This window comes from Orbicella franksi, chromosome 11, assembly GCF_964199315.1.
Source record: "Orbicella franksi chromosome 11, jaOrbFran1.1, whole genome shotgun sequence".
NCBI lineage: Eukaryota > Metazoa > Cnidaria > Anthozoa > Scleractinia > Merulinidae > Orbicella > Orbicella franksi.
The window spans coordinates 6,257,501-6,284,485 of NC_138155.1; the positions used below are offsets into that span (position 1 = coordinate 6,257,501).

The following is a 26,985-nucleotide window of genomic DNA, read 5'->3' on the forward strand; positions in this document are numbered from 1 at the left end:
TGAAGTCCTGAACTACATTTAATGAATATACCATGCTCCTCTAAGAGTTGAGCGCTTTTTGAAATCCATTCACCACAAGGAAATAGAATTTATATATATATATATATATATATATATATATATATATATATATATAGGCAGAATAATATGGTTTTCCAAACGGTGACTTCCAGTAGAAGGATCAAACGATACCGTGCTTCAATGTGAATTTTAGTTAAGTGTAAGATGAGGCGTCATGAAGCAAACTTCTAACTGTTCCGGCTTTTAATGTGGCGTTTCGGCCTTCGGCCTTCTTCAGATTGGAACAATATTTACAAGTTAAAAAATAAAACGTTAAAAATCCTAGTAAGTTTACAGATTTGCATGTATATATATAAGATCAGAAAAATGTAAATATAATTACGTAATGCTACACAACCTGAAATAATAGATTACATAACAAGCTAATGTCAACTTACAAGAACGCGCCGGGTGATAAGATTACAACAATGTATCTGCGAGCACCTTAATTACTAAGTGTATAATAGTCAGTCTAATTCTGTATTGTAACAAGCTAATGGCAACTTACAAGAACGCGCAAGTGATGGGATTACAACAATGTATCTGCGAGCGCCTTAATTACTAAGTGTATAAGTGTATAATAGTCAGTCTAATTATGTATTGTAACGGACGCGATTTTTGGATCTAAATTCCCGTCTTTTATTAAGGCCATGAGGGCTGAGTGTAAATAGCTGGGAGGTCCAATAGGCCTCTCTGGTCAATAACAACTTATCAATATACGCAGCAACCCCCTGGCTAGTAATTTGTTCGATGACGATAAAATTAATTTCGGAAATTTCGTGCCTGGTACAATTAAAATGGACTGCAAGCTCACACGTCTTTTTGTTGGTGAGCATGGATGATTTGTGATTGCGAAAACGTACTTTAAATTCTGTTGTGGTGGAACCTACATACTGCAATTTGCATTTATTGTACAAGGCCAAGTAAACAACGTTTTTGGAAGAGCAAGACAATTTTTGCTTTATCTTGTAGACTCGGCCTGTGGAAAAGCTTTTAAATTTGGAATCTGGAATTAAAAAATTTTTGCAAAGATCACAACGAGTACAACATTTGAAGCACCCTCCCATTTCGTTCTCTGCCTGGTTTGCCCCGTTGTCGCCACGAAATTTAGATGGTGCTAAAATATCTTTGAGATTTTTGGTACGGCGATATGCTGGAAAAATCGATTTAGATGGAAAAATTTCAAGTAATTCGGGCGACGATCTCAAAAGATGAGCATGTTTCTTGACAACTCTCTGAATATCAGGCAGGATAGCAGAAAACATCATCTCTATAACGCCACCATAACATGGGTTTCACGGCACCTTCAGATTTCCTCTGACGATTTTCTTAACAAGAGGTGTGCTGAATACAAAGGGTATCTTAAGTCCCAGGGCTATAATGCAGCTTTAGTAGACAAACAATTCGACAAAGCCCTTAGTATTGAGAGATCAGAATTGCTTAAGAAAAAAGCCAAGCCTGTCAAGAGAGTTTTCCCGTTAGTTCTTGACTACAATCCTATCCTGCCTGATATTCAGAGAGTTATCAAGAAACATGCTCATCTTTTGAGATCGTCGCCCGAATTACTTGAAATTTTTCCATCTAAATCGATTTTTCCAGCATATCGCCGTACCAAAAATCTCAAAGATATTTTAGCACCATCTAAATTTCGTGGCGACAACGGGGCAAACCAGGCAGAGAACGAAATGGGAGGGTGCTTCAAATGTTGTACTCGTTGTGATCTTTGCAAAAATTTTTTAATTCCAGATTCCAAATTTAAAAGCTTTTCCACAGGCCGAGTCTACAAGATAAAGCAAAAATTGTCTTGCTCTTCCAAAAACGTTGTTTACTTGGCCTTGTGCAATAAATGCAAATTGCAGTATGTAGGTTCCACCACAACAGAATTTAAAGTACGTTTTCGCAATCACAAATCATCCATGCTCACCAACAAAAAGACGTGTGAGCTTGCAGTCCATTTTAATTGTACCAGGCACGAAATTTCCGAAATTAATTTTATCGTCATCGAACAAATTACTAGCCAGGGGGTTGCTGCGTATATTGATAAGTTGTTATTGACCAGAGAGGCCTATTGGACCTCCCAGCTATTTACACTCAGCCCTCATGGCCTTAATAAAAGACGGGAATTTAGATCCAAAAATCGCGTCCGTTACAATACATAATTAGACTGACTATTATACACTTATACACTTAGTAATTAAGGCGCTCGCAGATACATTGTTGTAATCCCATCACTTGCGCGTTCTTGTAAGTTGCCATTAGCTTGTTACAATACAGAATTAGACTGACTATTATACACTTAGTAATTAAGGTGCTCGCAGATACATTGTTGTAATCTTATCACCCGGCGCGTTCTTGTAAGTTGACATTAGTTTGTTATGTAATCTATTATTTCAGGGTGTATAGCATTATGTAATTATATTTACATTTTTCTGATCTTATATATATATACATGCAAATCTGTAAACTTACTAGGATTTTTAACGTTTTATTTTTTAACTTGTAAATATCTGAATTTATGAAAACCGTGTCAAATTTGGGGCAAAACTTTCGCGCCTGCCTGCCGGCGATAGCTGGCAGGGAGGCCTTTGCGGTGCTTGAAAAGCCAGGGGGGCTTCCGTCAAGGAGGGTGGGGGAAGATAGCCCTGGGACCTGGGTACACAAGCAAGGTGGGTGAGCAGGCTGTGTGTTGACAGAGTGCCTGTGGTTGATCGAGTGAAAAAGCCTGTGTATTTTCTTGGAGAAGTGTCAGGCTGGTTGTGTTGAAATTAGCACGGTTTTCATAAATCCAGACATATATATATATATATATAGATATATATATCAGTTATTCACTTTAAAATATGATTACTTGGGGTGTACAGGGTTAGGGGTTCTCTCATATACAGTATATATTAATTTGAAAGTAGCCTGTATCCCTTGTGGATCCTCCATTGTCATCCGCTAAGTTGACTTCGGTCGTGTATCATGAACTTGATCCTTAGTTGGATTTCAAAACGGAGTTATAGGTTTCCCCTACCTTGTCACCTTGAAAGAAAATTTCCCTGGAGACCACGTTCCATGCCACGTAAATCACATCTTCGATTGCCGTGTTGCCAGCATGGTTGTCCTGATGGTGTAGTGGATATCACACCCGACTAGTATGCGGGGGGACGTGGGTTCAAATCCCACTCAGGGCGAATTTTCTTTCAAACATTTATTCACTTTAAAATATGATTACTTGGGGTGTACAGGGTTAGGGGTTCTCTCATATACAGTATATATATATATATATATATATATATATATATATATATATATATATTAGAAGACAGTCCAATCAACTGAAGATACGACTTGGCATTTATTACTAACTAGTTTCGTACCGCAGAACTTGTACGGCACTCATCAGATAAAATTGCCAAAAGTAAAGATTACAACGTTACGCTTATATATAGGGACGCCGGATGAGTAGCAAAGTATAAAATTACAACGGTTATAACTGGAACAATGCGAGAATACTAAAAAAGTTTAAAATAACAACGGTTTCTGTAAACAATAAATACTTAGAATATGCGTGACAATAGGAGTTTTCAAATCTAAAATAAACAGTTGCTTTTACGTGACAGCTTTCAATTTTTTAAGTCGGAATTTGTTTGCGTGTCGACAAGAGGTTATTAGTTCATTTCGTTTATTCAGAGAAGCGCGGTCAGGTCTGCAGATTATGAAATATTTCTCATACAGGCACAAGTTGCAGCGATTCGAAGCTGGATTGCATGGGGCAGCTTGCTTCAGGATCTTCCAAGTGATTTGAAAATTTATTTTGGCGTCCTTAACTGCCAAATATGTTTGCTAAGTTCGGTATTGACTTTGTTACTCGGGTGATTAAAAGAAGCTTTGTGGCTGGTGAATCTAGTCTTGAAGGAGTTTTCAGTAAGTCCCACGTAGGCCTGATCAGGCCTGTTGTCCTCCGTCGCCACAGTCGCTTGGTACACCACTGATTGCTTGAGACAATGGCCAGCTAAAGGACAGTCGGCTGCTTTCCTACAGTTGCATGCTTTTGATGGCACAATCTTCTTTTGAAGTGTTGACTTATTGTGGCCGTCGATGTTTTGTTTTAGGTTGGGCATGCAGCTGTGGCTGATCTTCACCGTGTTGCGGCTAAAGATCTTGTGCAGCACGTGGCCCTTTGGGAAGTCTTCGTCGAGGATTTTTAGGAAAGTCCGTCCGACGTTGGTGGCAACATTTTTGCTGTACGGGGGATTATACCAAAGTATATCCCTGTGACGATTATTTCTGGCGAAGTTTGGCGGTTGTAATCTTTACTTTTGGCAATTTTATCTGATGAGTGCCGTACAAGTTGTGCGGTACGAAACTAGTTAGTAATAAAATGCCAAGTCGTATCTTCAGTTGATTGGACTGTTTTGTAATATTTATGCTCTAGTTTTTCTATTGAGCACTCTGACAGCAGTCCTGCAAATCAAATCATTATAATAATAATAATAATAATAATAATAATATATATTATTATTATTATAGATATGTCTGGATTTATGAAAACCGTGCTAATTTCAAAACAACCAGCCTGACACTTTTCCAAGAAAATACACAGGCTTTTTCACTCGATCCACCACAGGCACTCTGTCAACACACAGCCTACTCACCCACCTTGCTTGTGTCTGGCTGGCTGGCTGCCAGCCCCTAGGACTGCAGGGCATCACTGGCCACGGCTGTCCTGCAAAGAAAATGAGCAGTTTTAACTGATGAATGTGCCTCTCTCTGTGACCCACCCCACCCCCCTGGGGTTAGCTCCTGGCAGCCCCGCTTGGTATCAGCGGGTAGCCAGGTCCCAGGGCTATCTTCCCCCACCTTCCTTGACGGAAGCCCCCCTGGCTTTTCAAGCACCGCAAAGGCCTCCCTGCCAGCTATCGCCGGCAGGCAGGCGCGAAAGTTTTGCCCCAAATTTGACACGGTTTTCATAAATTCAGACATATATATGTATATGTAGATAAAGCTCGCTGGCATACAAAGCTCTGCTTTCATGTCCAGTTTGAGCACTCTACTGGGATGAGTCGTTACTGTTGCAATTACGCATGCTCACTAGCTCGCTAGTTTAAGCACTCTGGTAATGGCTTAGATACTACCACATGTGTAGTGTTTGGGGCGGCTTTTTAAGCTTAGCCTCCATCCCAGTCTTCAGCACTGCACTCATGAGGCCCAGAAGGCCGAAACAGTACTGTCTGCAGTTAGATAAAGCTCGCTGGCATACAAAGCTCTGCTTTCATGTCCAGTTTGAGCACTCTACTGGGATGAGTCGTTACTGTTGCAATTACGCATGCTCACTAGCTCGCTAGTTTGAGCACTCTGGTAATGGCTTAGATACTACCACATGTGTAGTGTTTGGGGCGGCTTTTTAAGCTTAGCCTCAATCCCAGTCTTCAGCACTGCACTGATGAGGCCCAGAAGGCCGAAACAGTACTGTCTGCAGTTAGTATGTATATATATATGTATGTATGTATGGTGGTGCACTACAATCGAATTCGAAAAACCTCAAAATTTGCGGCATGCTCTCAAATTCAAGCGCCACATTGTAAAATTAAACAACGCAAAGGAGCATGGGAAGACCTTCATTCGTCCTCTGCCATACTACATTAACTTTCCGTGGCCTACCGGCTAACGACGGCTTAAGGCTTCTAATCTCTAATAAAATTGATTTTCCTCTTGTCAATATGTACATACCACTGGGGTCTCCTTAATTTACTTTGTTAAGCTGGTTAACTGAACAATCCTCTCTTATAAATGTAAGATTTCGCACGCCAACAACGAAGATGTCATTATTAAAACATAATATTAAACCACTCATTTTTACGAGTGAAAAAATAAATAAAAATTTGTGTTGCCTTGAAAATTCGCTCGACCGTGACACCAGGCAGCGAGAGTGAGACTGCATGCGATTAGGTTTGGTGTTCTCTCCCTCCCTCCCTCTCTCTCTCTCTCTCTCTCTGTCTCTCTCTCTCTGTCTCTCTCTCTGTCTCTCCCTGTCTCTCTCTGTCTCTCTCTCTCTCTGTCTCTCTCTGCCTCTCTTTTTCAACTCTTGTCGGATAGATAATTACCAGATTGTAAATAATGGAGCTGAAAGAAAGAATAAATAAACTCTTACTGAGCTGTTTCAAGCGAGCATTTTCTTTTACCCATTTTGGCGTGTTGCATTACATAGTAAAATTTCAAAGAGGCTGAATTGCAATTTTCTCGAATTTTGCTCGGCGTTCATGCAAAATTTCTAGTACATCCCACCAAAATGAAACTGTGAATCTAACATTCATTGACTTAACTGTCCTTGGAAGATTTTCAGACGAGTTGAGGTACTACCAGTCAGCTCCCTTCCCCACTGAATGTTCATGATTATTTAGTTTGTTTCAAGTTTACTTAATCCGGACTCAGTTCGCTCGAAAAACACAACAAATTAAAATAATCACTCTATCTCGATTAAGAAAAAAAATCAAGGTAAACATTTAAAGTTGAGAACGTTTCACAGCGATGTAAACCTCTGTGTAGCGAGAAATTTCTGGTCTTCTGTCTGAGCTTTCGGTACGATGACCGTTTTTCGTGAATTTCTGCCCTGATATTGGATATTACTGAAAAATAACTTAATTTCCTTCATTTATTCACCTGGGCCTGGCAAAGTATCAGCAAAATGTAGTTTTTTGCCCTGGCCATATTCTTAGAATTTTCTTTGATTTTTACTGACAACGTACTCTTAAGAATTTCGGATGTCTGAAATTAAAATTGCCCGAAATTTTTTAGCAAGTGATGAAACCCTGAATTTCCTGGTCCGCTCATCCCAGGCCTTCTCCAAATGCTATCCTTAGCATTAGTAGTAACACGTGAACTACCCTGGAAACGCTAACAAAGCGAGCCGAAAGATAGCGCAGAGTGTTAGGAAAGAGCGGGTGGACCCTTCTATTTTTTCCGTTCATCCCCTGTGGGTTTCCCCCACGTTAATTGTACTTCTACTACACCGTGTGTTCCTTGAACGGATTCCGTGCTTGGTTAGATCTTGTTTGTGCACGTGTAACACGTTGAACAGGGTGTGTATTCCGTAATGCACAAGAAATGTAGGAGAGTGTAAAGAGAAACCTCCGAAGAATGAACTGAATGAGTCTTGTTAATGATTGATTCAGTTACATACCAAAGTGGGAACTGAATTCGCTCAAACGATTAGGTTTGGAGCCAACGTTTTCCCAAGCATACAAGAAAAACGGGCGAATAAGGCGGGAAATCGCAAAACAGGACACAGTTTTCAGACTAAACAACGTGCAATTTATTGATATGTAACTATAAACTACGAAGTGCTACTTTACATCCTCAACATTATGTAGATCTAAGCTTCCACTGATGTTTGAAATTTATATTGCACTGTTAACATGTAAGATGATTACAGAACATTTCATTACTAACAATACTGCAATAGGTGTTGGCTCTATGATCTTACATAACGGGACACCGGAATTGTATCTATAAAATTTTACTGCCATCAAAGTCTCATTGTTTTCTTAAATTGTTACAACAAATTTAAAGTCAAGCTTTCGGTTATGAGAATACGGTAGCTGATGACCAATTACCGAGAGATATTACTCGTCGATCAACACCATAAGCTTTAGTGCGCACGTTGAAACGGACAATACTTTTCATTCCTCCATGTTTCGAGATCAACATCCTGTTTTCTTCCTCTTAGATAAAACGCTTTACACAGACCCAACTGTAAAATCGAAGCCTCTGTCTTGTGAATCAAACCAAATCCAATTCACGTAAGGTATAATACTTTCGGGGGTATCCACTTGTAACAGCAAAGACCCAACGACGTGGGAAAGGAGAGGATGAGGTTGGGTGGATCATTTAAGCACCCATATCGATCTATCGTGGGCGTAAGATATTACATATACACCTGAGGGTTAACATTACTTTCACCTGTACCACGTATGATAAATTGGTATATTCAGCTTGGAATACAATTTCTAGCTAGTTAGTTCTATGTTCTGCTGGTAAAAGTGCAGTTCCTAGAAAACTATACCCAATTTTCGTTAAGTCTTCCGTAGAAATTATCAGGTCTCCCGTTTGCATTATCCAGGGTTTGATAATGATCCCCAGGGTCGAAATGGGGGTTACGAAAACCAACATCGGGCTGTTGTACTGGCCGTTGTACTGTGTCAATTTCCATATATTCTGGTTCGTTGTCTGTTTGCCCATATGCCGGATCGTCATGTCCCACGTTCCCCTCCGTGCCGCAGTTCTGTGTTCCAGCATTGGAGGTCGGTTGTCTGCTACCACTGCAAAAATAATTAAAAAAAAAAAAAACAGACATTGATCCTTGGCGAGTTAAACAACAACAACAACAACAACAACAACAACAACAACAACAACAATTGCTGACTTTTCGGAATAGAATAATTTTTAAAGTAAAAATCGTAATGTAAATAAGCCATTCATATATAGAGCGTTTTCACTCACCTGGCCTCCACACATGCAAATTTATTGGAACTAAATGAAATGTTCACATTTTGGCAGGGAAATGGTTTCATCTAGCCTACGAACGCAGACCTAATTTCGGCTGTCGCTTGTGTCCGCCGAAAATGACAATAACGACAATAACGATACAGGTAATAATAACGAGTATTTGAATTTTCCGCCATTGTTGTTACTATTTTTAGAATGTTGGAAAATTTAAACATGCAATACCCTTTTAGTTTAACTCCCGGAAGTACAAGGAAGGGGGCTGGCATCATAAGTTTGTTTTTCCAAAGTTTTCAAAAGAAAATTTACTCTAAGAAGCTGAAACTTTCAGTAGCTGTTCATTCATCTTACACGGAAATTGCGATAGGTCAATAATAATTGTGCGTCCATCAATTTTGTCTTTGCAATGGCAATCGCAAAGTTCACATGGGTCTCGCCAAAAATCAACTTTTTTGGCATAATTATGTATTTTTGTCAGTGCTCTTCAGTGCCCTTCCCATAAGCATTCTGGCTTGATTTTGTATTAATTCCCGTTATTTCTTGTCTTTTAAAGTAAATAGTAAAATCCAAAATGGCGGATTCAAGATGGTGGGTCAAATGACGTCATAACTAACAAAAATAGTATCAACTCGTAGAGGAAGCTCAGGGCTATTCAATCAATGTAATTTATTTCGCCGTGCCTGAACAGAACGAAAAACCCAGGGGAGGGGCTCAATCAACCTTCCCCGTTCTCCCTTTCACTAAGGTAGAGCTATGAGTTAGCATGTACGTAGTTTTTTTTTTTACATTTGAATCCAAACGCAACATACCCTTTTAAAATCGATCATTAGTCCAGTCAGAAAGTGAAAATAAAATGTTGCTCTTTGTTTGATGACGTTATTTTCCCGCCGAAAAGCGTTAAAAAATAACAAAGCAAAACAAAAACAAAAACAAAACAAAACAAAAACAAACTACACGTTTGTTTGGATCTTAATTGTCTACTCTGTTGCAAAGTTTGACCTCCGTCGAATTAAAGACTCAAAAGTGGTTTCCTAGAGACCATTTTTTGCCACAGCTGACTCGAGGTGATTTAATGACGTCCAAAAGAGTGTGCGCTCGATTTATTAACACAAAAATTCTATCATGTACTAAAAAAAACTTACAGACGGCGTTTCCGCAGACAGAAGATGGCGACAAAGATTACTGCAATAACTAGGACAGATCCCAAAGCTATGACTGGGTAAAGAATCCTCGCAGGCATGCGTTGTTCTCCAGTCCTGGACGGGCTTGGAATTTCTAGAAAAATGCAAAACCCACATTATCAGCAAATTCAAAAGCGGATAAAGGAGATTAAGAAGTATGGGGCCATGGTAGACGAGAGAACACGGAAGGCGCGTGCATGCGTATCTTACCCCCTAAAAATTAAAAAAAAAGTCTACCAGGCTGATCGAAACTGGCCATGGAAGACTATAGAAGGTTAATGGAAGAATATATGACCAAACTGAAAGATGCTGTCTTGAAATATAGCGTAAATGTATTCCATGCTGGAAAACCGAAAAAGGACATGCATGCACGCAAACGGACAAACCAACAGCTTACTGACCAACAGGTAAACATACATAACAAACAGAAGAACAATCCATCAAAAAACAACAACAACAACAACAACAACAACAACAACCAACGAAAGAAACTACCAACAAGCAGCGAGGCGAAAACAGAAACCAACCAACTAATAAGTCTACAACCGAACAATTTTAGCTGACCTTGACAGTCGTTGATCGCTTTTGATCCCGTTTGTCCAAAAGTTGATGTCCCGGATGGACACGAAACACATTCATTTTGGGCTTCTTGATCCTGGTAGTGGTCCTCTGCGCATGCTTGGCAACCAGCATTGTTGAAGAAGTATCCAAGGGGACAACTTACTAATAGAAAAAAACAAATAAAAGTAGAAAGTAAAAATTAGGAAATCAAGATGAATTTCATAATCTGATTCAAGCCACCAGTAGATATACAGTTTTGGCCGTTAAAACATTTAGAATGGTTTGTTTTGATTTACAACGCTGGAAACGAAAATTAAACAAACATGTCGAGCAAGTCACTCAAAAGAACGACGCTGAATAGTGCGAGACATCATTGAAAACATCTGACAATTTAGCTAGTTTTATTTTTTAAATGACTTTTGGAGTCAAAGAACTGAAAGTGCAAAAGAAGGCACATGCGGGCTACAAAGCCAAAAATATCTCCCTAATGAATTAAAAAAAAACGCGGTGTACGACACTGTTGGCTTTAAGATTTTGCCTGTGCAACAAGATCTAATAGTTAATAAATTTCGTGTCTTGTCTAATAACACAATCGAATAAAACCAATCAAGGATATTGCTTGTTTATAATCAGTTCTTACCACATTTTGTCTCTGTTAGAACTTGCCCTTTGCCACAAACAAGGCCAACTATCCGTACCACCGGCGGTTTTGATTGGTCATATTCCAACACAACTCCACTGATGTTCAAAGTCAGGTCTGTTTCATTCAGGGATGCTAGAATGTTACTTGATATCTGTTGCGTTGTCAGGTTCAGACCAGTCATGGAGGTATTCCTTGGCAGTGGGACTTTGACAGCAAATTTCACAGTAAGAGGAACTTTAAAAGCCTGTTCGCTATCGGCTATGTCCCTTCTGCGAAGAGTTCCACTCTGTTCTCCGCATTCCACATCGACGTTCTCAATCGTGCATTGCTCATTTCCATCACAATCTCCAACAGCACCCAAGTACAGCGTATAAAGCGCGATGAAGTTACTGGCGATACTGGCGTGCATCTCTTCCGTACACTGGTCAGCTAGATAATGATACGCTAAAGCAAGCAAAGTTTCTGCTTGGCGTGATTCTAGATGATAAATCATAAATAAGTTATCTTGTTAATACCTGACAAACGGGCAAAACCATTGACAGCTGCAAAAGAAAAGGAAGGAGATTTCCGGTTTCTTTGATTTTGCACGATGATCTTCCTGTACTTAGAAAGTTGAAAAACTCGGTCAATTAGTCCGAATAGTGAATTTTTTTCGATGTGCCATTAAAGACATAAGCTTACGAATGTAAAGCTGAGTGATCACCAATAAGGACAATTTTTGCCGGGAGGCTTGTAGCCAATTTTTTTTTTTTTTCGATGTGCCATTAAAGACATAAGCTTACGAATGTGCAGTTGAGTGATCACCAATAAAGACAACTTTTGCCGGGAGGCTTGTAACCTAATTTTGTTGGTTATGAGATATTCCATGCCAGAGCTTTGCATGAGGTAGCCGGAGAAATTAATTTTTCAGTCGCACCTAAGATTTCAACGGTTTACTAGTGAAAATTCATCGTTAGATTTAAAGGTTTTTTTTTCCCAGTTCTCTTTCCCACCTGGTCCCAATAATTCGAATGAATTTAAAGTTCGATTCAAATTTTGATGTCATCAATAGCTTTTTTACCACTTGGATTGTGTTGTCTAGGAAAAGAAATTCCTTCTATGAACTTTCTATCAAAATAATGCACTGGTTGAATTCAAACAAACTTGACCGTTTAATGGGTCCTCGGATAGTGCACGCAGTTTCTTTTGCATTATGGCCTGAAAAAATGACCTTCTTTGTTTTGTAGATCAGATTTCTACGAATACTGTGCGATATTTCTTCCCAGCAAGCCATAGAGTTCCGATACGTAGTCTTACTAGAGCAGTCTGGCACTTTGTCTCCCCTATTCCAGTTCCCTGAAGCATCACAGAAATAGATCTCAGGTGGTTTGAGAGCAAAATCATATCCCACATTGCAGTGCAGGGTGCAAAACGTCCCGCCGTCTAGCCACTTGTCGCATGTCTTAGCTCCATTCTGCGGTGTTCGTAAATCGTCACATGGTTTCGCTTTTCATAGAGAAAAAAGAAAAAAAAATCCTCAGTGATAACATTGATTAATCATAGGTCTTGGATGGGCCACTTGGCTCTATGCAGACTTTACCTTTCCTTGCTAGAACTAATTTTCACTTCACAATAGCCCTTTTCACAGTCAACTTTTCTCATTTGCATTACAATATAAGCTAGTATGTATGTGAGACAATTTCGGGCTATTTTGTCGTTTCAGCCCGAAATTGCCTCGGATCCACGGTGGATTACATTGAAATGCAAATGAGAAAACAGTAACTGTGAATAGGGCTATTACTTAATAGCAATTTGTATTAAGCCACATAACAGTGACATAAATCTTCTAGATATTTAGTAATTTGACCGTGCTGCAGTAAACCATATGGTACAGTGTCGTGTTCTTTCCCCCGTTTGGGTGGGCACTAGGGTTCAAGACCATTCCAGTGCATCTGGAGGCTCTGCTATTACATTCAACACAACTAAATTGTGACGTATGAATTAGGCAAAACTAAGTGAAGTGTAAGCCACTGTCTTAATTGTCCAGGATAACAACATGAAGACAATAAGCAAGGCCTAATGACAGTTGTTTTGATGCGTAAACTATTCACATTTGTTACTGTTTTTTCTCTACTTGTCACTTTGGGAGATGTTCGAAATGCTTTTGTTTTCGTCGAAAATGTATGTCTTGATTCATGCAGTCTAGAACCTGACGAGAAATATAGCAATCTATGTGAACAGTTCCTTGACGTTTTCGGACTTCAAAATTGTCTTGTTATGTCTTCAAATCCCAAAATACTTTTGGAAACCCTCAAAGATGGCTTTACATACCCACAATGATTATTTGGAAATGACATTTGGCAGTATTTCCCGCTATGTCTGATGCAGTGTAAGTCACGTTATGCTCTCCCCATGTGAACTTGCTTCCATTTTGTCTGCTTGTTGTAAATAAGTGAACGCCAACATTATCTGTGACAGTGACTCCAGGAAAAAAGATCTTTGTCCATTTTTCTTCAGTCGTCTTGTAGATACCATCAGGACAGTTTGCAATCTCCGGGGGCTCAAGATCTGTTTTATGTTAAATGAAAAAAACACTTTTGTTCTTTTTTTATATGCTTGTTACATAATGGACGTTTTATCTGGATCATTTAATAACTTTGATCATTTGTTATATCCATGATTCTTTTAGTGTTGCTGATACAAGCGGTTCCAGGGAGCGTGCTACACTGTGATCTGAACCTGAGAAACGGCCTTGGTAGTCACCAGTTTCACTCTATGTACGAGGTCAAACATGGGTTTGAATTTTGTCTGGAACTCAGAATTTCTCCTTGTGTCACGCTCGTGACAAAGTAAACATTCAACCTCACTAAAACTCAACGCGATTCAAACAGAATAACTTCATATTGACGAAGTAATTTGGTGAACAACTAAGTATCCGTAATGTATAAATTTGTACGATTTGACTCCTTTAAGATGAATGCAATGTGTACCTTTGACGTGAATAAAAAATATGCAGCTTCTACTCAGACCAGACGAGTCGGTGACTTTGTATGTAATTTGCTTTTTACCAACACCTAGCTTTTGCGGAGGCCGTAAACCATTGAGAGTTGGGGGCTCGTTAGAGTTGTCAGTGGGGACTGGTAACTGCCACTTTACATTTGCATATGATTGGCCAGGCTCTGTTGGAATATTGTCCATATGAGGTGGACATGTAATGCTAGGAGCTTGGATATCTGTCGAGAAAGCAGCTTGCTTGAACTAATGCTAAATTATTATTACTATTATAATCATAACAATTACAATTTCCTCAAACGTGATTGGTGCATAAACTGTGTATTTTGCTCTAATTTATCTGCAAAGCTGTAATGGGACTGTGTAATCGGACAGGTGGCTGTAATCGGACACCTGTAATCGGACAGTTACATGAGCCAATCATTTTAAGTTCTCTCCACTAAATCCACCAATCACAACCTTGATTACAGTCACTATAGTGACAAATTCAAGAGACCGACTTTGCAAAATTGTGGAGGTTTAGTCACTGTTTGAAAGAAACCTGGCAGCCATTTTGCAAGCTATTCCTAAATTCTTAATTATGATATTTAAAAATGACTTTTAGAAACTATTTTTCAAATTGTGGGAAATTGTAATGGTTATGATTTATTGGTAACAGGACATCGTGCCGTCCAATTCAGTCTGTAATCATACTCGTGATTAACAAATTGGACTCCCGCTTCGCGGTCGTCCCATTTTGTTAATCAGTCGTATGATTACAGACCGAATTGGACTCCACTCAGTCCTATTACCATTATTAATTACTATTACATATCATTATTATTATTATTATTATTATTATCATCAGTTATACATCGTCCTATTTAATCATAGCTAACGACAGGCATAATTAACAATTTTTAACTTTAACAATCGTATTAATGCGCGTTTTTTGTTTTTTGCTTTCCCACGTTTTATTATCTTCTTTTATGTCAAGGTAATGAGGGAATCTTATAGCAGACCTCTGGACATACAGTGTATGATAAAATACGATACATGAGCATGCACCGCCACTTAAAGTCCTTTTTATGTTGCAAAAGTAAAAATAAAAAATACAGGAAAAAAAGCCACAAACAAACAACATTCAAATGGGAGGACAGAGTTACTTTGACAGGAAAACGGCATGATGGCAAAAGGATTAAGGGTGGCTGAAACTTCGGTAAGATTTGAAGCAAATACCAACACCGAAGTTGAAAACTACTTTTGCTCACTTTTTAAAATCAGCGATAAAAAAGGCACTTGACAAACTCAGGACAAGCTCAGTTTGTCATCATTGCATTATTCTCGTTTTTTATTTTCAGTTTATCTGTTTATTTCTATTCCAAAAGGTCTCTAGACCTAGCCTCAATAACACGATATGGGGTCGCGTGTAGTCGAAGCTCTTACCATGAGAGCTTCGTGCAAATGGATTTTAAAGAACATCCGTGATCGTTAACGATGACGAAGTCACTTAACGCTTACTTCGTAGTGCATGGCTGTAAAATTGTTTCTTGTCTGTTGCAAATTAAGAAATATGCGTGAATAGTCAGTTTTTAAAAGGAAGTGAAAGAAACCATTCCTAAATTAAGTTAAGCCGCACTATCTTACCTCTACAACTCGTATTGCTCGACCCAGTCCACTGCCCGTCATTACCACATACTCGTGCAGATGTTCCTTCAAGGACATATCCAGGCCTTTGACAATTGAATGTGCATGTCTGGCCATAGAGACTGCTCGATAGACACGAAGATGGAGATACATGTACAACATCATCGGTTGGAGGGACGAGTGGACCACAAGTGATAACTAAACAGATCAAAAGTTAATACATAAATACTAGTTATCCAACTTTTTTCTTAGTTTACGCACGCGTCTTTAATTATTTTATTCCATGCCTTAGAAAGTAAGTGGCTAACACAGTCAATCTAATATACGTGCAGCGTTCAATTGGAAAGTTGGGTGTAATACCGTCAGGAATTCTGATTGACTGTATTTTCTATAGCATAATATAGCTAACTTTATACAGTTGGACCCCGCTTATTCGAACTCGATAATTTGAAGTTGCCCATTTTCGATGTCAAACCCACTTCCACTGGCGTTTTCCTTGATTTTTTGCCCGTCATTTACCATTGGTTATTTGAAGATTCGATATATATATATATCGAATCTTCGCTCCGCTATTGCGAACTGCATAATTACCGTTTTCCTCCTCCTTACATCTTTCAAGCAATATAATTCATGGATCGACCCTTTCCGAAAACGATCGACATCTTTGTATGCGAGATAAACGTATAAGGCGCGATTCTCACCAAAACTTTCTTCCGAAAACACCGCGTTCTGTCACGAAGAGCGAGTGATGTCGCGTTTCTCGTCCCCACTTTCCATGGTCTACGCATGGAACGCCTGACACCATGACCTGCCTTTTGGCGACCAAAACGCTTGCATTGATTTTTACGACTCGAGCTTTCCTACGGAAGCCCGAGTAATAATGTTACCTAAGTATAGGGTTATTGAGTCAGCTTACAAGCTATACAGAGGTTGGTGCTCAACGTCATTTCTTGCAATATATAAAATGATACTAATAGTTTAATATTTTCTTTTTAATTTGAAGGTGACCCTCAAATTAAAGGGCCCCTCTGAAGGCAACCACATGAGGTAATGAAAACAAACAAGAACGACAAAAGAACGAGGATGGTAGTGCTTATAAATAATGGGTTTGAAGCTACTTGGTAAACCAGTATACTTTATTTTCACCTGTGCAATTAAAATCTTGGCCACTCCAGGTGCCGTTTTCTAGACATCGTCTTGATGATGACCCCATTCCGGTGTATCCAGGATGACAAGAAAACTGACAAACTGTGTCGAAATACTCTATTGTTATGCCTGTACAGTTATTTTTGATGCCATTGGTCGGGATTGCTAAAGCTGGACACGTGACAGCTGTAAACAAAATTATAACTAGTTTGTCAATCCGGATATCTACATACCAAATAGCAAATCTAGCAAATTATAGCAACTCTGTCTGTCTGTTTGTCTGTCCGTCCGTCTTTCTGTCTGTCTGTCTGTCTTTCTGTTCGTCTGTCTGTGATTATGTCTCCGTGACTGCACTTATGAACTCCACCCTAGGCCTAGGGTGGAGAATTTGAACCAGGAGTCTCCTGGTTTCAAATCCAGCTCCCTAAACCACTCGGTCACGGGGTCTTCAAAGACGATTCACTTGCACCTGTACAGCTAATAGGATTCCACTCCATTGCCCATTCTGCAAACGCGTTCTGGTCGCATTTCCTTGGCTGTGACCATATCCACTTTGACAGCCAAATACGCAATTTGATCCGATCGCAATGCCACATGAAACAGTTAGCAGAATGGTTCTTTGAGGGATGCTCAAAGGCGCATGGATGATAGCTTAAAACGTAATAGAAACACTTATCATTTCGAAAGGAATTATATTTAAATGAAGACATGATGATAGATGCGAATGCGGCCATTACACTACTGGAAAAGAGATCTGAAAAAATTTCAGGCATTGAACGGGATTCGAACCCACGACCTTTGCGATACCGGTGCAATGCTCTCCCAACTGAGCTATGAAAGCCACATGAGAGCGGCCCTTTACGTTCAGTGGACGTAATACTCGGCTCAAGTACGTAAATTCCATAGTAGTTGATGTCCAACAGTAGCAAATAAATGTAGACATAATGATAGATACGAAAAATCTAAAAAAATCTTTTAGGTTTTTTTTTTTTTTTTCCGGTAGTGTTATAGATGCATTCTAGCTAAGAGAGCAAACGTCAGTCTTTTAATGGCAAAATATGTTTCACATCCGAAATTAACATGTTTTGTCATCTAAAACTGTCCTGTGGTTTCTTCAAAACTTATATCAATTCTGTTAAAAATGCTTTCCAAGATTTTATGCGGGGATAAACGTTATTTTTGTCACCTTGAAAAACACAGGGTTGGTCACTTTGCTTAAAAGAAGAGTTGCTTTAGCATTTTACCATTACACTGAGGCTGCGTCCCAGTCCATACTCCATGGCTGTTGCATGTCCGTGTTGCTGACCCAGTTAGGTTGTACCCACTGTCACAGGAAAAGTAACAGCTGTGTCCTGGCAAATTGGTACAGGGCGCTAACCTTCCGTGGGCTGGTGCACCCAACTGAGGACAACGATTTACTGTCATAAACAAAATGATAAAGAAGGTGCTGGTTGCTATTAGAGTCCGTGCAAATGACAGTGGATGATCGTGGACCATATCCCTAGCTCTCGCCCCCCAACCCTCTCCACCGTTGTTCCCTAGTTAACCGATCGCTTCTACATGTATGAGGCCAATATTATAATGAAGACGATAAAGATGGCATTAAGTACAGTTTCAGCTGCTTTACCCCACGAATGAGGGATTTTTTGGGGGGGTGCAAATTTAATTTAATTCAATTGATTCTTAATTTTTATTGCGCTTTTTAACATACAATGATCTGAAGCGCATTACAATAGATGATGGCTGTGGACTGTATCTCTAGCTCTCGCCCCACCCCCACCTCCTATCCCGCTGTCCCTATTTCAGCGCCAAGACGAAGCCAATTTCAGCTGCTTTACCCTACTAATATCAACCATTTACGCTAACGTAGGCTCTCTCACACTCTCTCGTTAATCTCGTACACAGTGCTCTTAAAAACTCAGAAAATCTCAACTTAGGTATGGAGTATTACCATTTTTTCCCTTGTAAAATCTCAGCATACTAAGTTCTATTTCGTTTCCATGAAACTGATAATTTACCGATAGAATACTTATTTATATTTTCCTTGGAAAATAAGTAAACATTAACGGAATTCCAACTTTTTAAAACTGTTACAACAAAGTCGTAACTACCTCCTTGGCAAGTATAGGCATCACCAGGCTTCAGCTCTACTCCCTCTGGACAAAAGCATTGATGGCCTTGAGGATTTGGAAGACATAGATTACTGCATCCTCCGTTCAACTGCGAACAACTGGTGGATCCTATAAGGCGAGGAAGAGTTATTTCGTTAATTAATATTGTATTGCATATGTAATTAATTAAGAGACAATTTAATCTGGATTATCAAACAAGAGGTAATGTTGGAGGTTCCTCTTTTCAAGTTATGATTAGGGCGTTACAAGCAAAACTAATTAAGATCGTTCAATTCATGTCAAAGTACGATTCAGGGAATAACAGCTTTTGCGGCGAAGTGGAGCAATGTTTGTTTTATTTTTTAGCACTGCTTGCCACATTCAGTCAGCCTACGATTTGTTTGTATACAAGGTTGTCTCCAGCTTTTTACAAATTGATACTACAGGATAAAGTGATTACTGATCGAGTTGACTTTGCAAATGATGAAAGACAGTGAAGAGAATTGTTTTGGCGACTTCGTGGTTGCCAGAGTAATCAATGTTCAGTGCATAATTTTAATGATGTCTATTGTTAGTTTAATTTGTTGTCTCTATTACGCATCTGTAAGTGGCTGGTTAGGACTCAGGCCACCATGAAATTGCCAGAAAAAAAAAAAAAAAAAAATCAGTTTTACAGTTGCGTAGACTAAGACCGAGATCAACCCGCGTTTCTGGAAAATCAAATCAATTGACAAAAAATGTAATGCTAACCAAAAAAGTCTCTGGCTTGATCATAAATGTGTAGTTCCATTGGTTGTCCCATTCCGCCAAAAACGACCTCATTTCGAGAAGTTGTCATGTTGTACTTGTGAACGCTTTGATTATGCCAGTCAGACCAGAAGAGAGCATCGCCAAATAGAGCCAGTCCAAATGCGTGCATAGAATCCGATGATAAATCTAGTATTAACACGCGATTATTTCCTTGTAAGTCCACCCTCTCAATTTTATCAAGGCTCGCATCGCACCAGTACAGCAATCTATTTTGGTAATCCATAGCGAGCGAGTTCACCCACGTTAGTCCGGAACTAACAAGAGTTTTCCTGGCAGAACCGTCCATGTTGGCTTGTTCAATCTTTGGCGATGATCCCCAGTCACTCCAGTACATCTTTCTAAAGTAACAGTTTGTGTAGAATAACATTAAACTTTGACTGAAAGATACGGAAATAGAAAATTGTATGGGGATAAATATTATCTTTCGAAAGTCTCTTACGAACTGAGAGAAAAGATTACCCGGACGCAAGTTCCCTTTCGTAAAGAGTTACGAATATTGCCGAATCTTTCCGATTTTTACCCAAGATGCTTGAATACTTCCGAAATTTTTCAAAAGTCCGACGAAGTAACAGTAATATTGTTGTGCTGCGAGGTGTATCTATCACTGCTGACTACCGGACTTCTTGATTACCTTTCCGCAATATCGAGTATTATGGCTCTTGGATATCCAATACTTGTTATTATAAGACTCCTCCTGAATGACCCATCCAACCGTGCCACCTCAATTTTACTAGTTCCCTGGTCGGTCCAATAAAGATTTCGTCCAACATAATCCACTGCAAGCCCATCGGGAGTCTCAACATTATTGTGCGCGATCACGTCAACTGAAGACCCGTTAGGAAATGCTCTGGCTACCAGTTTTAAGGTCACATCTGTCCAATAAACCTTTCCTTCTACTGGATCGTAGTCCACGGCCACTGGACGCGATATGTTTGTGTTGATTCCCAGTGGAGAGCAAGGGGTCTCTGGTATCTCGAGAGGAATCTTGTAAATTTCTCCCACATACGCTTCAGCGATGATCATGAACTTCCCTGAACTTGCTTTGTAGAATATTCCTTTAGAAAGGAAAACAAAGGTTACGGTTAAGAATCCTAAGCTAATATCGTCACATATAATAGCAAACGACCTTGACTAGAAAGATTTATGCCGTACTATACACTTGCAAACCTTCTTTCATCTTCCTTTGATGATTTCTCCTAAACAGTATCATCAATTCGTCAGTACAATACTACGGTTTGCTTGAAAATCAACTTATTATATTAACACCATTAAAACAAACTATGGCAAATTTAACATTCAGTTTGCAACTGTAAAGACAATTTACATTAAAGTATGAAAAAAGAATCTACCTCACCTTCGAGTAACAAGCGGACAAAAACCTTGTACCGAAATTATTTACTTCTGTGCGACTGTTTTAAATATCCTCTCAAAAAGAAAAAAAAAAAAAAAAAAAAACATTCCTAACGACTCCAATGGTAATGTAAAAAGGACTGTAAAATACCCAAAATTATTCTGAAACTAGGTTTTTGTCCACTACAAATTAAAATTGCTCGATTCCTATTGGATTTCGTCTTAAACACATCCCCCAATTTTCAAAAACAAAGTTAAGCTTTACATGTTACTATCATACATCATATTTCATCTTGCACTTGCTAGTGACTTATTCATTACCAATTTACTTTATTTCCAGTTATTTAGAGGTTAAATAATTTACGCCGCCTACTTATTTAAAGTTCTTTTCTTTTTCCAATATTTCGTCTCCTCATTGCCCCATCCCCAACATTTAAGCGTTACTGCGAAACAACTTCTCTATATAAATGCTATTTATCTTACTCAGCTCGCTTTTTAAAGTTATTCTGGGTGAATTTACTTGATTTTCTCTTTCAATTATCATTTTTGTAGTACTAAATAGGAGGGTTTTTCTTTTTTCTATTTTGGTAATAACGTGTGTGTTGGTGTTGCTGTTATATCAAGTGGGAACTACCAACGAGAGAATATTCTTCCTTTTCCTGATTCAAATGTGTCATCTTTGTCTTAACGTCATACATCCGGCACTAATGGGCATGCTTTTTTATGCTTCTAGGCACACAAGGACATTTCCGTCTGCTGTCAGCAAAGTGTACTGATGTAATCTGATTTTCCACAACTTGAAAAGTGCGTTAACTAGGTGCAACGAATGGATTACCCAGGAATATGATCCAACAGTTGGAAATTTGCTTCAGTGACGAGCATTGAGCTATAGGACAGCGTCTCGCCAACTTTTACAGTAGAATAAAGTATGACCAAGTTCTCATTTGTTGTACGTTTAAGTCGATCTGCAAAAGAAATTTCTTACACGCCCAATCTATCGATATCTTAAATTCCGTTTAGATTGAGGATGCTAATGGAGGTTGAGGTTTTTAAGTAAATCACGCTTACCATAGTCACAGTTTTTCTCATCCGATTTCAGTGCAACGCCCGTCGGACAAGCACATTGATATCCGCCCGGCTTCAAAAGGCAGAAATCGCTGCATAGTCCATTTTTCAGAGAACAATTATGAGGCCCTGAGATAAACAACAGAATATGACTATTAGTTATCTACTGATCAATACTTTACTGATTTCATAAATGAAAATTCGATTGCTTCATGGCCATCCTTTTGCGCATTAATTAATTAGTTGACTTTGTTCATAGCTACAGGGAAAAGTCTAAATTTCTGAAACTTTGTATAAAGCTAAGTTTAAATATCATGAAAACTCTTATAGATGTCAGGTAAGATGAAGAAAAGTAGCCTCAGTCAAAGTGGTCTGCACCGTCGAATCTTATCCTGGTTTATATAGTGAAAACGGCTCAGTACTTTTCCTGAATAAGATATTACACCCCTTACGCATGACATTCAAATTATTTTTCAGGACGCGCCGACAGTTTCCTAGAGCCAAGTTATAGAAGGTTTACAAAGGTAAAATGATCTTCCGGGTCTTGCCTAGGATAAATCAAATAACAATTATCCCATCCAAGCGACGCCTTAGTAACTGTCCCACCCATGACACGAGAAAAGGAAATTTTATAGATTCACTCCAACGTATTTCTGAAAAAAAAAAAAATAAAAAAATAACGTACCTGAAAATATCAAGGACGGATCAAATACGTGAATGTCCATTGGTTTATGAAGGCCATTAACTATTTCTTCCTGGGTTCCACTGCTTAAATTGAAACGTGAAATGCTTTTGGTATTCCAATCAGTCCAGTATAGCATGTCCTGATACACCGCTAGTCCGTAAGGATGGATATTAGCTGAGGATGACATTATAAGTTGTCTGTTTCCTCCCGTAAGGTCCGACGATTCAATTTTGTCGAGCTTGGCATCAGCCCAAAACAAGCGATTGGTAGCTTGCTCGATAGTGAGCCCATTTGGCCAGGCTAGGTTTCCAGTTATAATGGTTTGCCTCGCTGAACCGTCCATCTCAGCGTGCTCGATCTTTGGATTGGCGCCCCAGTCTGTCCAATACATTTTGCTGGAAGCAAAAGAAAAACATATATATACTTCTATTGGTAAGTGCAATGTTGGGAAACCATGTCGAGAATCACAATTTCATTGACAAATTTAGCTTATCCTTTGATCTCCAGTCATCTTTAAGCTGGAGGTGTAAGAGTTCAAGTTTAAGAAAAATCCTGGTTGATAAGCAGTTCAAGTTCCAAAGTGTACCAAATGGTTCTCTTTAACTGATCCTGAGGTCTTAAATTGATATCTCGTTACGTGGTTCGAATACAGAACATTTGGTTTTTAGTTTAAATAACCTGGGCGTCGCCATGTTTATCTTATGGTAATTTATGTCGTCAATGGATGGTCAGAAATCTCAATATGGCGTCTTCAGAAGAAGATTTGCCGTGGAACTGAACACAATCATTTTTTTTTTTTTTTGCGAATGTGAATAATAAACGACTAGAAGCGCTTTTAATCTCTTAAGATGTAGTCATGTAATACTGTATTTTAAAATTGTCCAACCGCGCGTTGACGTCATAATTTTCCGTCAAGCACATGGCTGCGCACGAAAAATTTGAAATCCTGAAATAGCTGAAACGAAACGCGCAACATTCAAAACAGCTAGAATGCACATTTTTAAAATATAGATACCTGCTTATGATTAGGAAGAAAAAAGGTGTTATTCCTGATTACTTTAATAAAGCTTCACCGTGACAGTCCTGTGCTAGTTATACAATGTATGAAACCGACAATTTAGAAACATGATAAACTACCTTTCGACATGCTACGACATGTCCTTAGATGTATAACTCACGTGGAAAGCTGCTGCACTACATAACCTCTTTTAGGGACGTTGCCGTTACAGTGAACTTCCTAATCAATTTATTGACACATAGTTATCACAACGTGGAATATGACTGATACTGATAATCCACATTTCACGCAAACTTTATTTACCCAATTCTCTCAAATAGGACAATCGCCCTGGGCTCATCAAGTCCATCTTTAATTAGTACTCTTCTACGTGTGCCATCAAGCCGACCAACTTCAATCCTATTGGTCCCTGTATCAGTCCAATAAATATTTCGTCCCACATGGTCGATGGCTAAACCGTCGGGTGTTTGCACATTACAGTGAAACAAAGTTTTTAAGGAGGTTGCGTTTGAAAAAGCGCTGAAAATTCGTCCATGGTCGACGTCTGACCAGTACACTCGATTTTCAACAGGATCAAAGTCCAGTGCGATAGGGCGTTGATTTCCAAGATGGTTAAAGAAAGTTTGAGAGACGAAATAGTTAACATCCAGTGAAATAAAATTCGTGGATTTGTCATCGGCGTCAGCAAAGAGGATAAACTTCGTCACTCCTGCAATTTGGGTCACAAAATAGCAAGTCTCACTCTGTATGCTCGTTATTCTTAACTTTGATTTTGCTTGGGTAGCGATTAGTTAAGTGATACAACGCAGCAAACATTAACCCTCGGACGTACAAGCTAACCCATAACCCCCTCCGTGGTGCGAGGGGGAGGGACGCGGTAGATGGAATCCCTGCCCTGGGTTTTCGTTCTCTTAAGACACAGCGTAATGACTTTACATTGAGTACAGGGTCCTGAGCTTTCTCTACAAGTCGTACAAGATGACACCTTTTTTGGTTGTAATGACATCCTATGACGTCGAATGACGTCAGTTTACCCGCTATCTTGGATCCGTCATCTTGAATTTCACTATTTGTTTGAAAGGTCAAGAAATAACAGGACCTAATATAAGATCAAGCCAGAATACTTTCACAATGTAAACATTCATGAATTTCTAGTGTTTGGTGTAGAAAACTTGAAAAAAATAGGGAAATACGTCAAAAAAGTTGATTTTTGGCCAGACCTGCTTAAAATTGGTGATTACCACGGCAAAGTCAAAAATCACTGACACACAGTTAACATATCAAGATATCCTTAAAGGATGAATGAACAGCTATTGAAAATTTTAGCGTCTTAGACTAAATCGTCTTTTTAAACATTGAATAAATATTATGGAAATAGCATGTACCCCCACCCGGTACGTCCCAAGGTTTGTTGACAAAACAAGACAACAACAACTACAACTAACAAAATATCTAGCTTGCGCCCTAGTCTCATCAAAATGTTTACATTGAGAAATTGCGAGCATTCTCACAGGATAGGCGAGACTATGTGGTCTTCAGTTAAGTGCTATGGAAACAATATCAAAGGAAAAATTCAATGACTTACTATCTTCGCATGTCTTGCCGTCTTGCTTCACAGTCAAACCAGTGGGACATACACATTCGTAACCTGACGTTTTCGTTACACAAAAATGACTGCATCCTCCATTATTTACCGCACAAGGACTTGATGCTTGAATAACAAGTATAACGTTTCGTTAGCATTAAGGTGCTGGAGATATGCAAATGTATGAAAAACAAACCCGAGTTAAACATTTGTAATAACAATGCCACAATAATCCTTATTTTCCTATATCTTAAAATTACATGTTATTTGGCTCGCAGATGACATGTCTTAATCTATAGGTGGGATATTAATAGCTTATGCATGTAACTAGATTAATTAAATAACAAAGATATAGTTAATATTATTATCGTTTCTGCATATTAAGACTACTAAATAAAATCAGGGGAGAATAATGAGAGGACATTGATTTTAATTGCTTAAAAGATCTCAGTTCAGCGTACGTTGCTTTATGTTGTTTTCTATTTACAGCTAACAGTACCGTCTTTAGGGAACTTTTATGTTTATACTAAGAGTTACTACCAGGAATAATCGTATAGGTTAGGGAGTGCGTTCGATGTGTTGTGTGGTTACAATCTGTAAGGGGATGGTTTAGCCGCTTTGTGCTTCGAAGTGCACGAGGTGTTGACTTCTAAAGAGTAAAATATAACTAAAGGTTTTTGGGATATGACCTTAAAAACCTTTGACTCGTAAAATCGGCAATTTTATGTCGTGTGCCACAAATCTTGGAATTTACGTCGTCGAGCTACATAACTCGGTGGGTGTAAGACTTACTATCTTATTCGGAGGATTTGTTTCATTTCTCATGACGCTAGAGTTGTTTGACGTCAAACGCAACCGATCAAGACCGAGTTGACAACACAGGGGTAGTACACAAATAAATGTTAGCTATAAGACTCTAAAATAACATTATGACTGATTTGAGAAAAAGATAAATTCGTAAACCGCCGATGGCTTCCACAGTTAAGCACATGTGACATGCGTCATACATGTGAGTTGAGAATTTCATTCGTCTTTTCCAAAAAAATTATCCGGAAGGGTCAAAATGTGGACCACTCACGAAAACTTCGATTTTTTCGTTTGGGTGAGACACGGAGACACCGAGTCGAAATTTGTTTGAACTCTTGCTACTCTCGAACGCAAAGAGAATTGAATATCTAGTCCATGAAGAATATGGCAGCCTGTCTTGCTAGCCGGAAAAGGTCCTCGTGTTAAATCTAGTTTAGACAGTTCATGTTTGTTTGCCACTATGACAGTGGTATCTTTACGACGTGTTTATATAAACTGAAAGGTGCAACTTCCTTTAGATTGCCGCGCAGTCCTGTGTGTGAGAATGGGACTCAAGCTACATATGTCGCAAGCATATCGTGCGTGACCAGCACGTTGCACTTTCCTTTTAGAGGTGAATTTACCTTTTCGGCTTCAATTTCAAAAATAACTAAGCGGTAAGTAAAACTCATGTAAAAATTTTCAAATTCTCTTCAGGGTTGAGCCTTTAAATACCTGAGGGTTGTCGGGCGCTGTCATATGCTATGATCCCCGTAGGTTGTCCATCGTTGATGCTATAGCTGCGGAGCACATTTCCAGTGGTAGCGTCCAGTTTGTGAACCTCATGATGCGTATTCCAATCGGTAAAAAACAGGAAAGG

At 39.1% G+C, this 26,985-nt stretch overlaps 2 protein-coding genes and 1 non-coding gene across 4 annotated transcripts in view; 1 reads left to right on the forward strand and 2 right to left on the reverse strand.

The window, feature by feature from the left end:
* The window catches only part of LOC145502323 (uncharacterized), a 172,459-nt gene that overhangs the window by 114,025 nt on the left and 31,449 nt on the right, over nt 1–26,985 (reverse strand).
* Nucleotides 3,164–3,236, forward strand: Trnat-agu (transfer RNA threonine (anticodon AGU)). The gene has a single exon. It is a non-coding gene; the product is annotated as a tRNA-Thr (tRNA).
* LOC145502352 (sushi, von Willebrand factor type A, EGF and pentraxin domain-containing protein 1-like) lies at nt 6,641–26,927 on the reverse strand. 2 transcript variants are annotated; one of them, XM_081481647.1, is made up of 17 exons: nt 26,841–26,927; nt 25,320–25,445; nt 22,717–23,111; nt 22,035–22,160; nt 20,248–20,671; nt 19,557–19,954; nt 18,807–18,935; nt 17,940–18,113; nt 16,696–16,881; nt 15,550–15,747; nt 13,902–14,144; nt 13,243–13,479; nt 12,229–12,417; nt 10,930–11,409; nt 10,293–10,451; nt 9,690–9,822; nt 6,641–8,363 (listed from the first exon to the last, which is right to left on the reverse strand). In XM_081481647.1, exons 2-17 carry the CDS (start codon nt 25,412–25,414, stop codon nt 8,102–8,104), a joined length of 3,828 nt encoding a protein of 1,275 aa, XP_081337773.1. In that variant the 5' UTR covers nt 25,415–25,445; nt 26,841–26,927; the 3' UTR covers nt 6,641–8,101. The 2 variants fall into 2 exon arrangements, with proteins under 2 accessions (XP_081337773.1, XP_081337774.1); XM_081481648.1 differs by lacking the exon at nt 25,320–25,445 and having other exon boundaries at nt 26,841–26,924.

What these genes read in the sequence shown, in the direction of transcription:
- LOC145502352 (XM_081481647.1), bottom strand. Translation starts at nt 25,414, where the DNA reads ATGCAGTCATTTTTGTGTAACGAAAACGTCAGGTTACGAATGTGTATG. An exon ending in CGGCAAGACATGCGAAGATA is followed by an intron (nt 23,112 to 25,319) that starts GTAAGTCATTGA and finishes TTTTGCTTCCAG; the next exon opens with CAAAATGTATTGGACAGACT. An exon ending in TTTCCAAATAATCATTGTGG is followed by an intron (nt 12,418 to 13,242) that starts GTATGTAAAGCC and finishes CTCTATGAAAAG; the next exon opens with CGAAACCATGTGACGATTTA.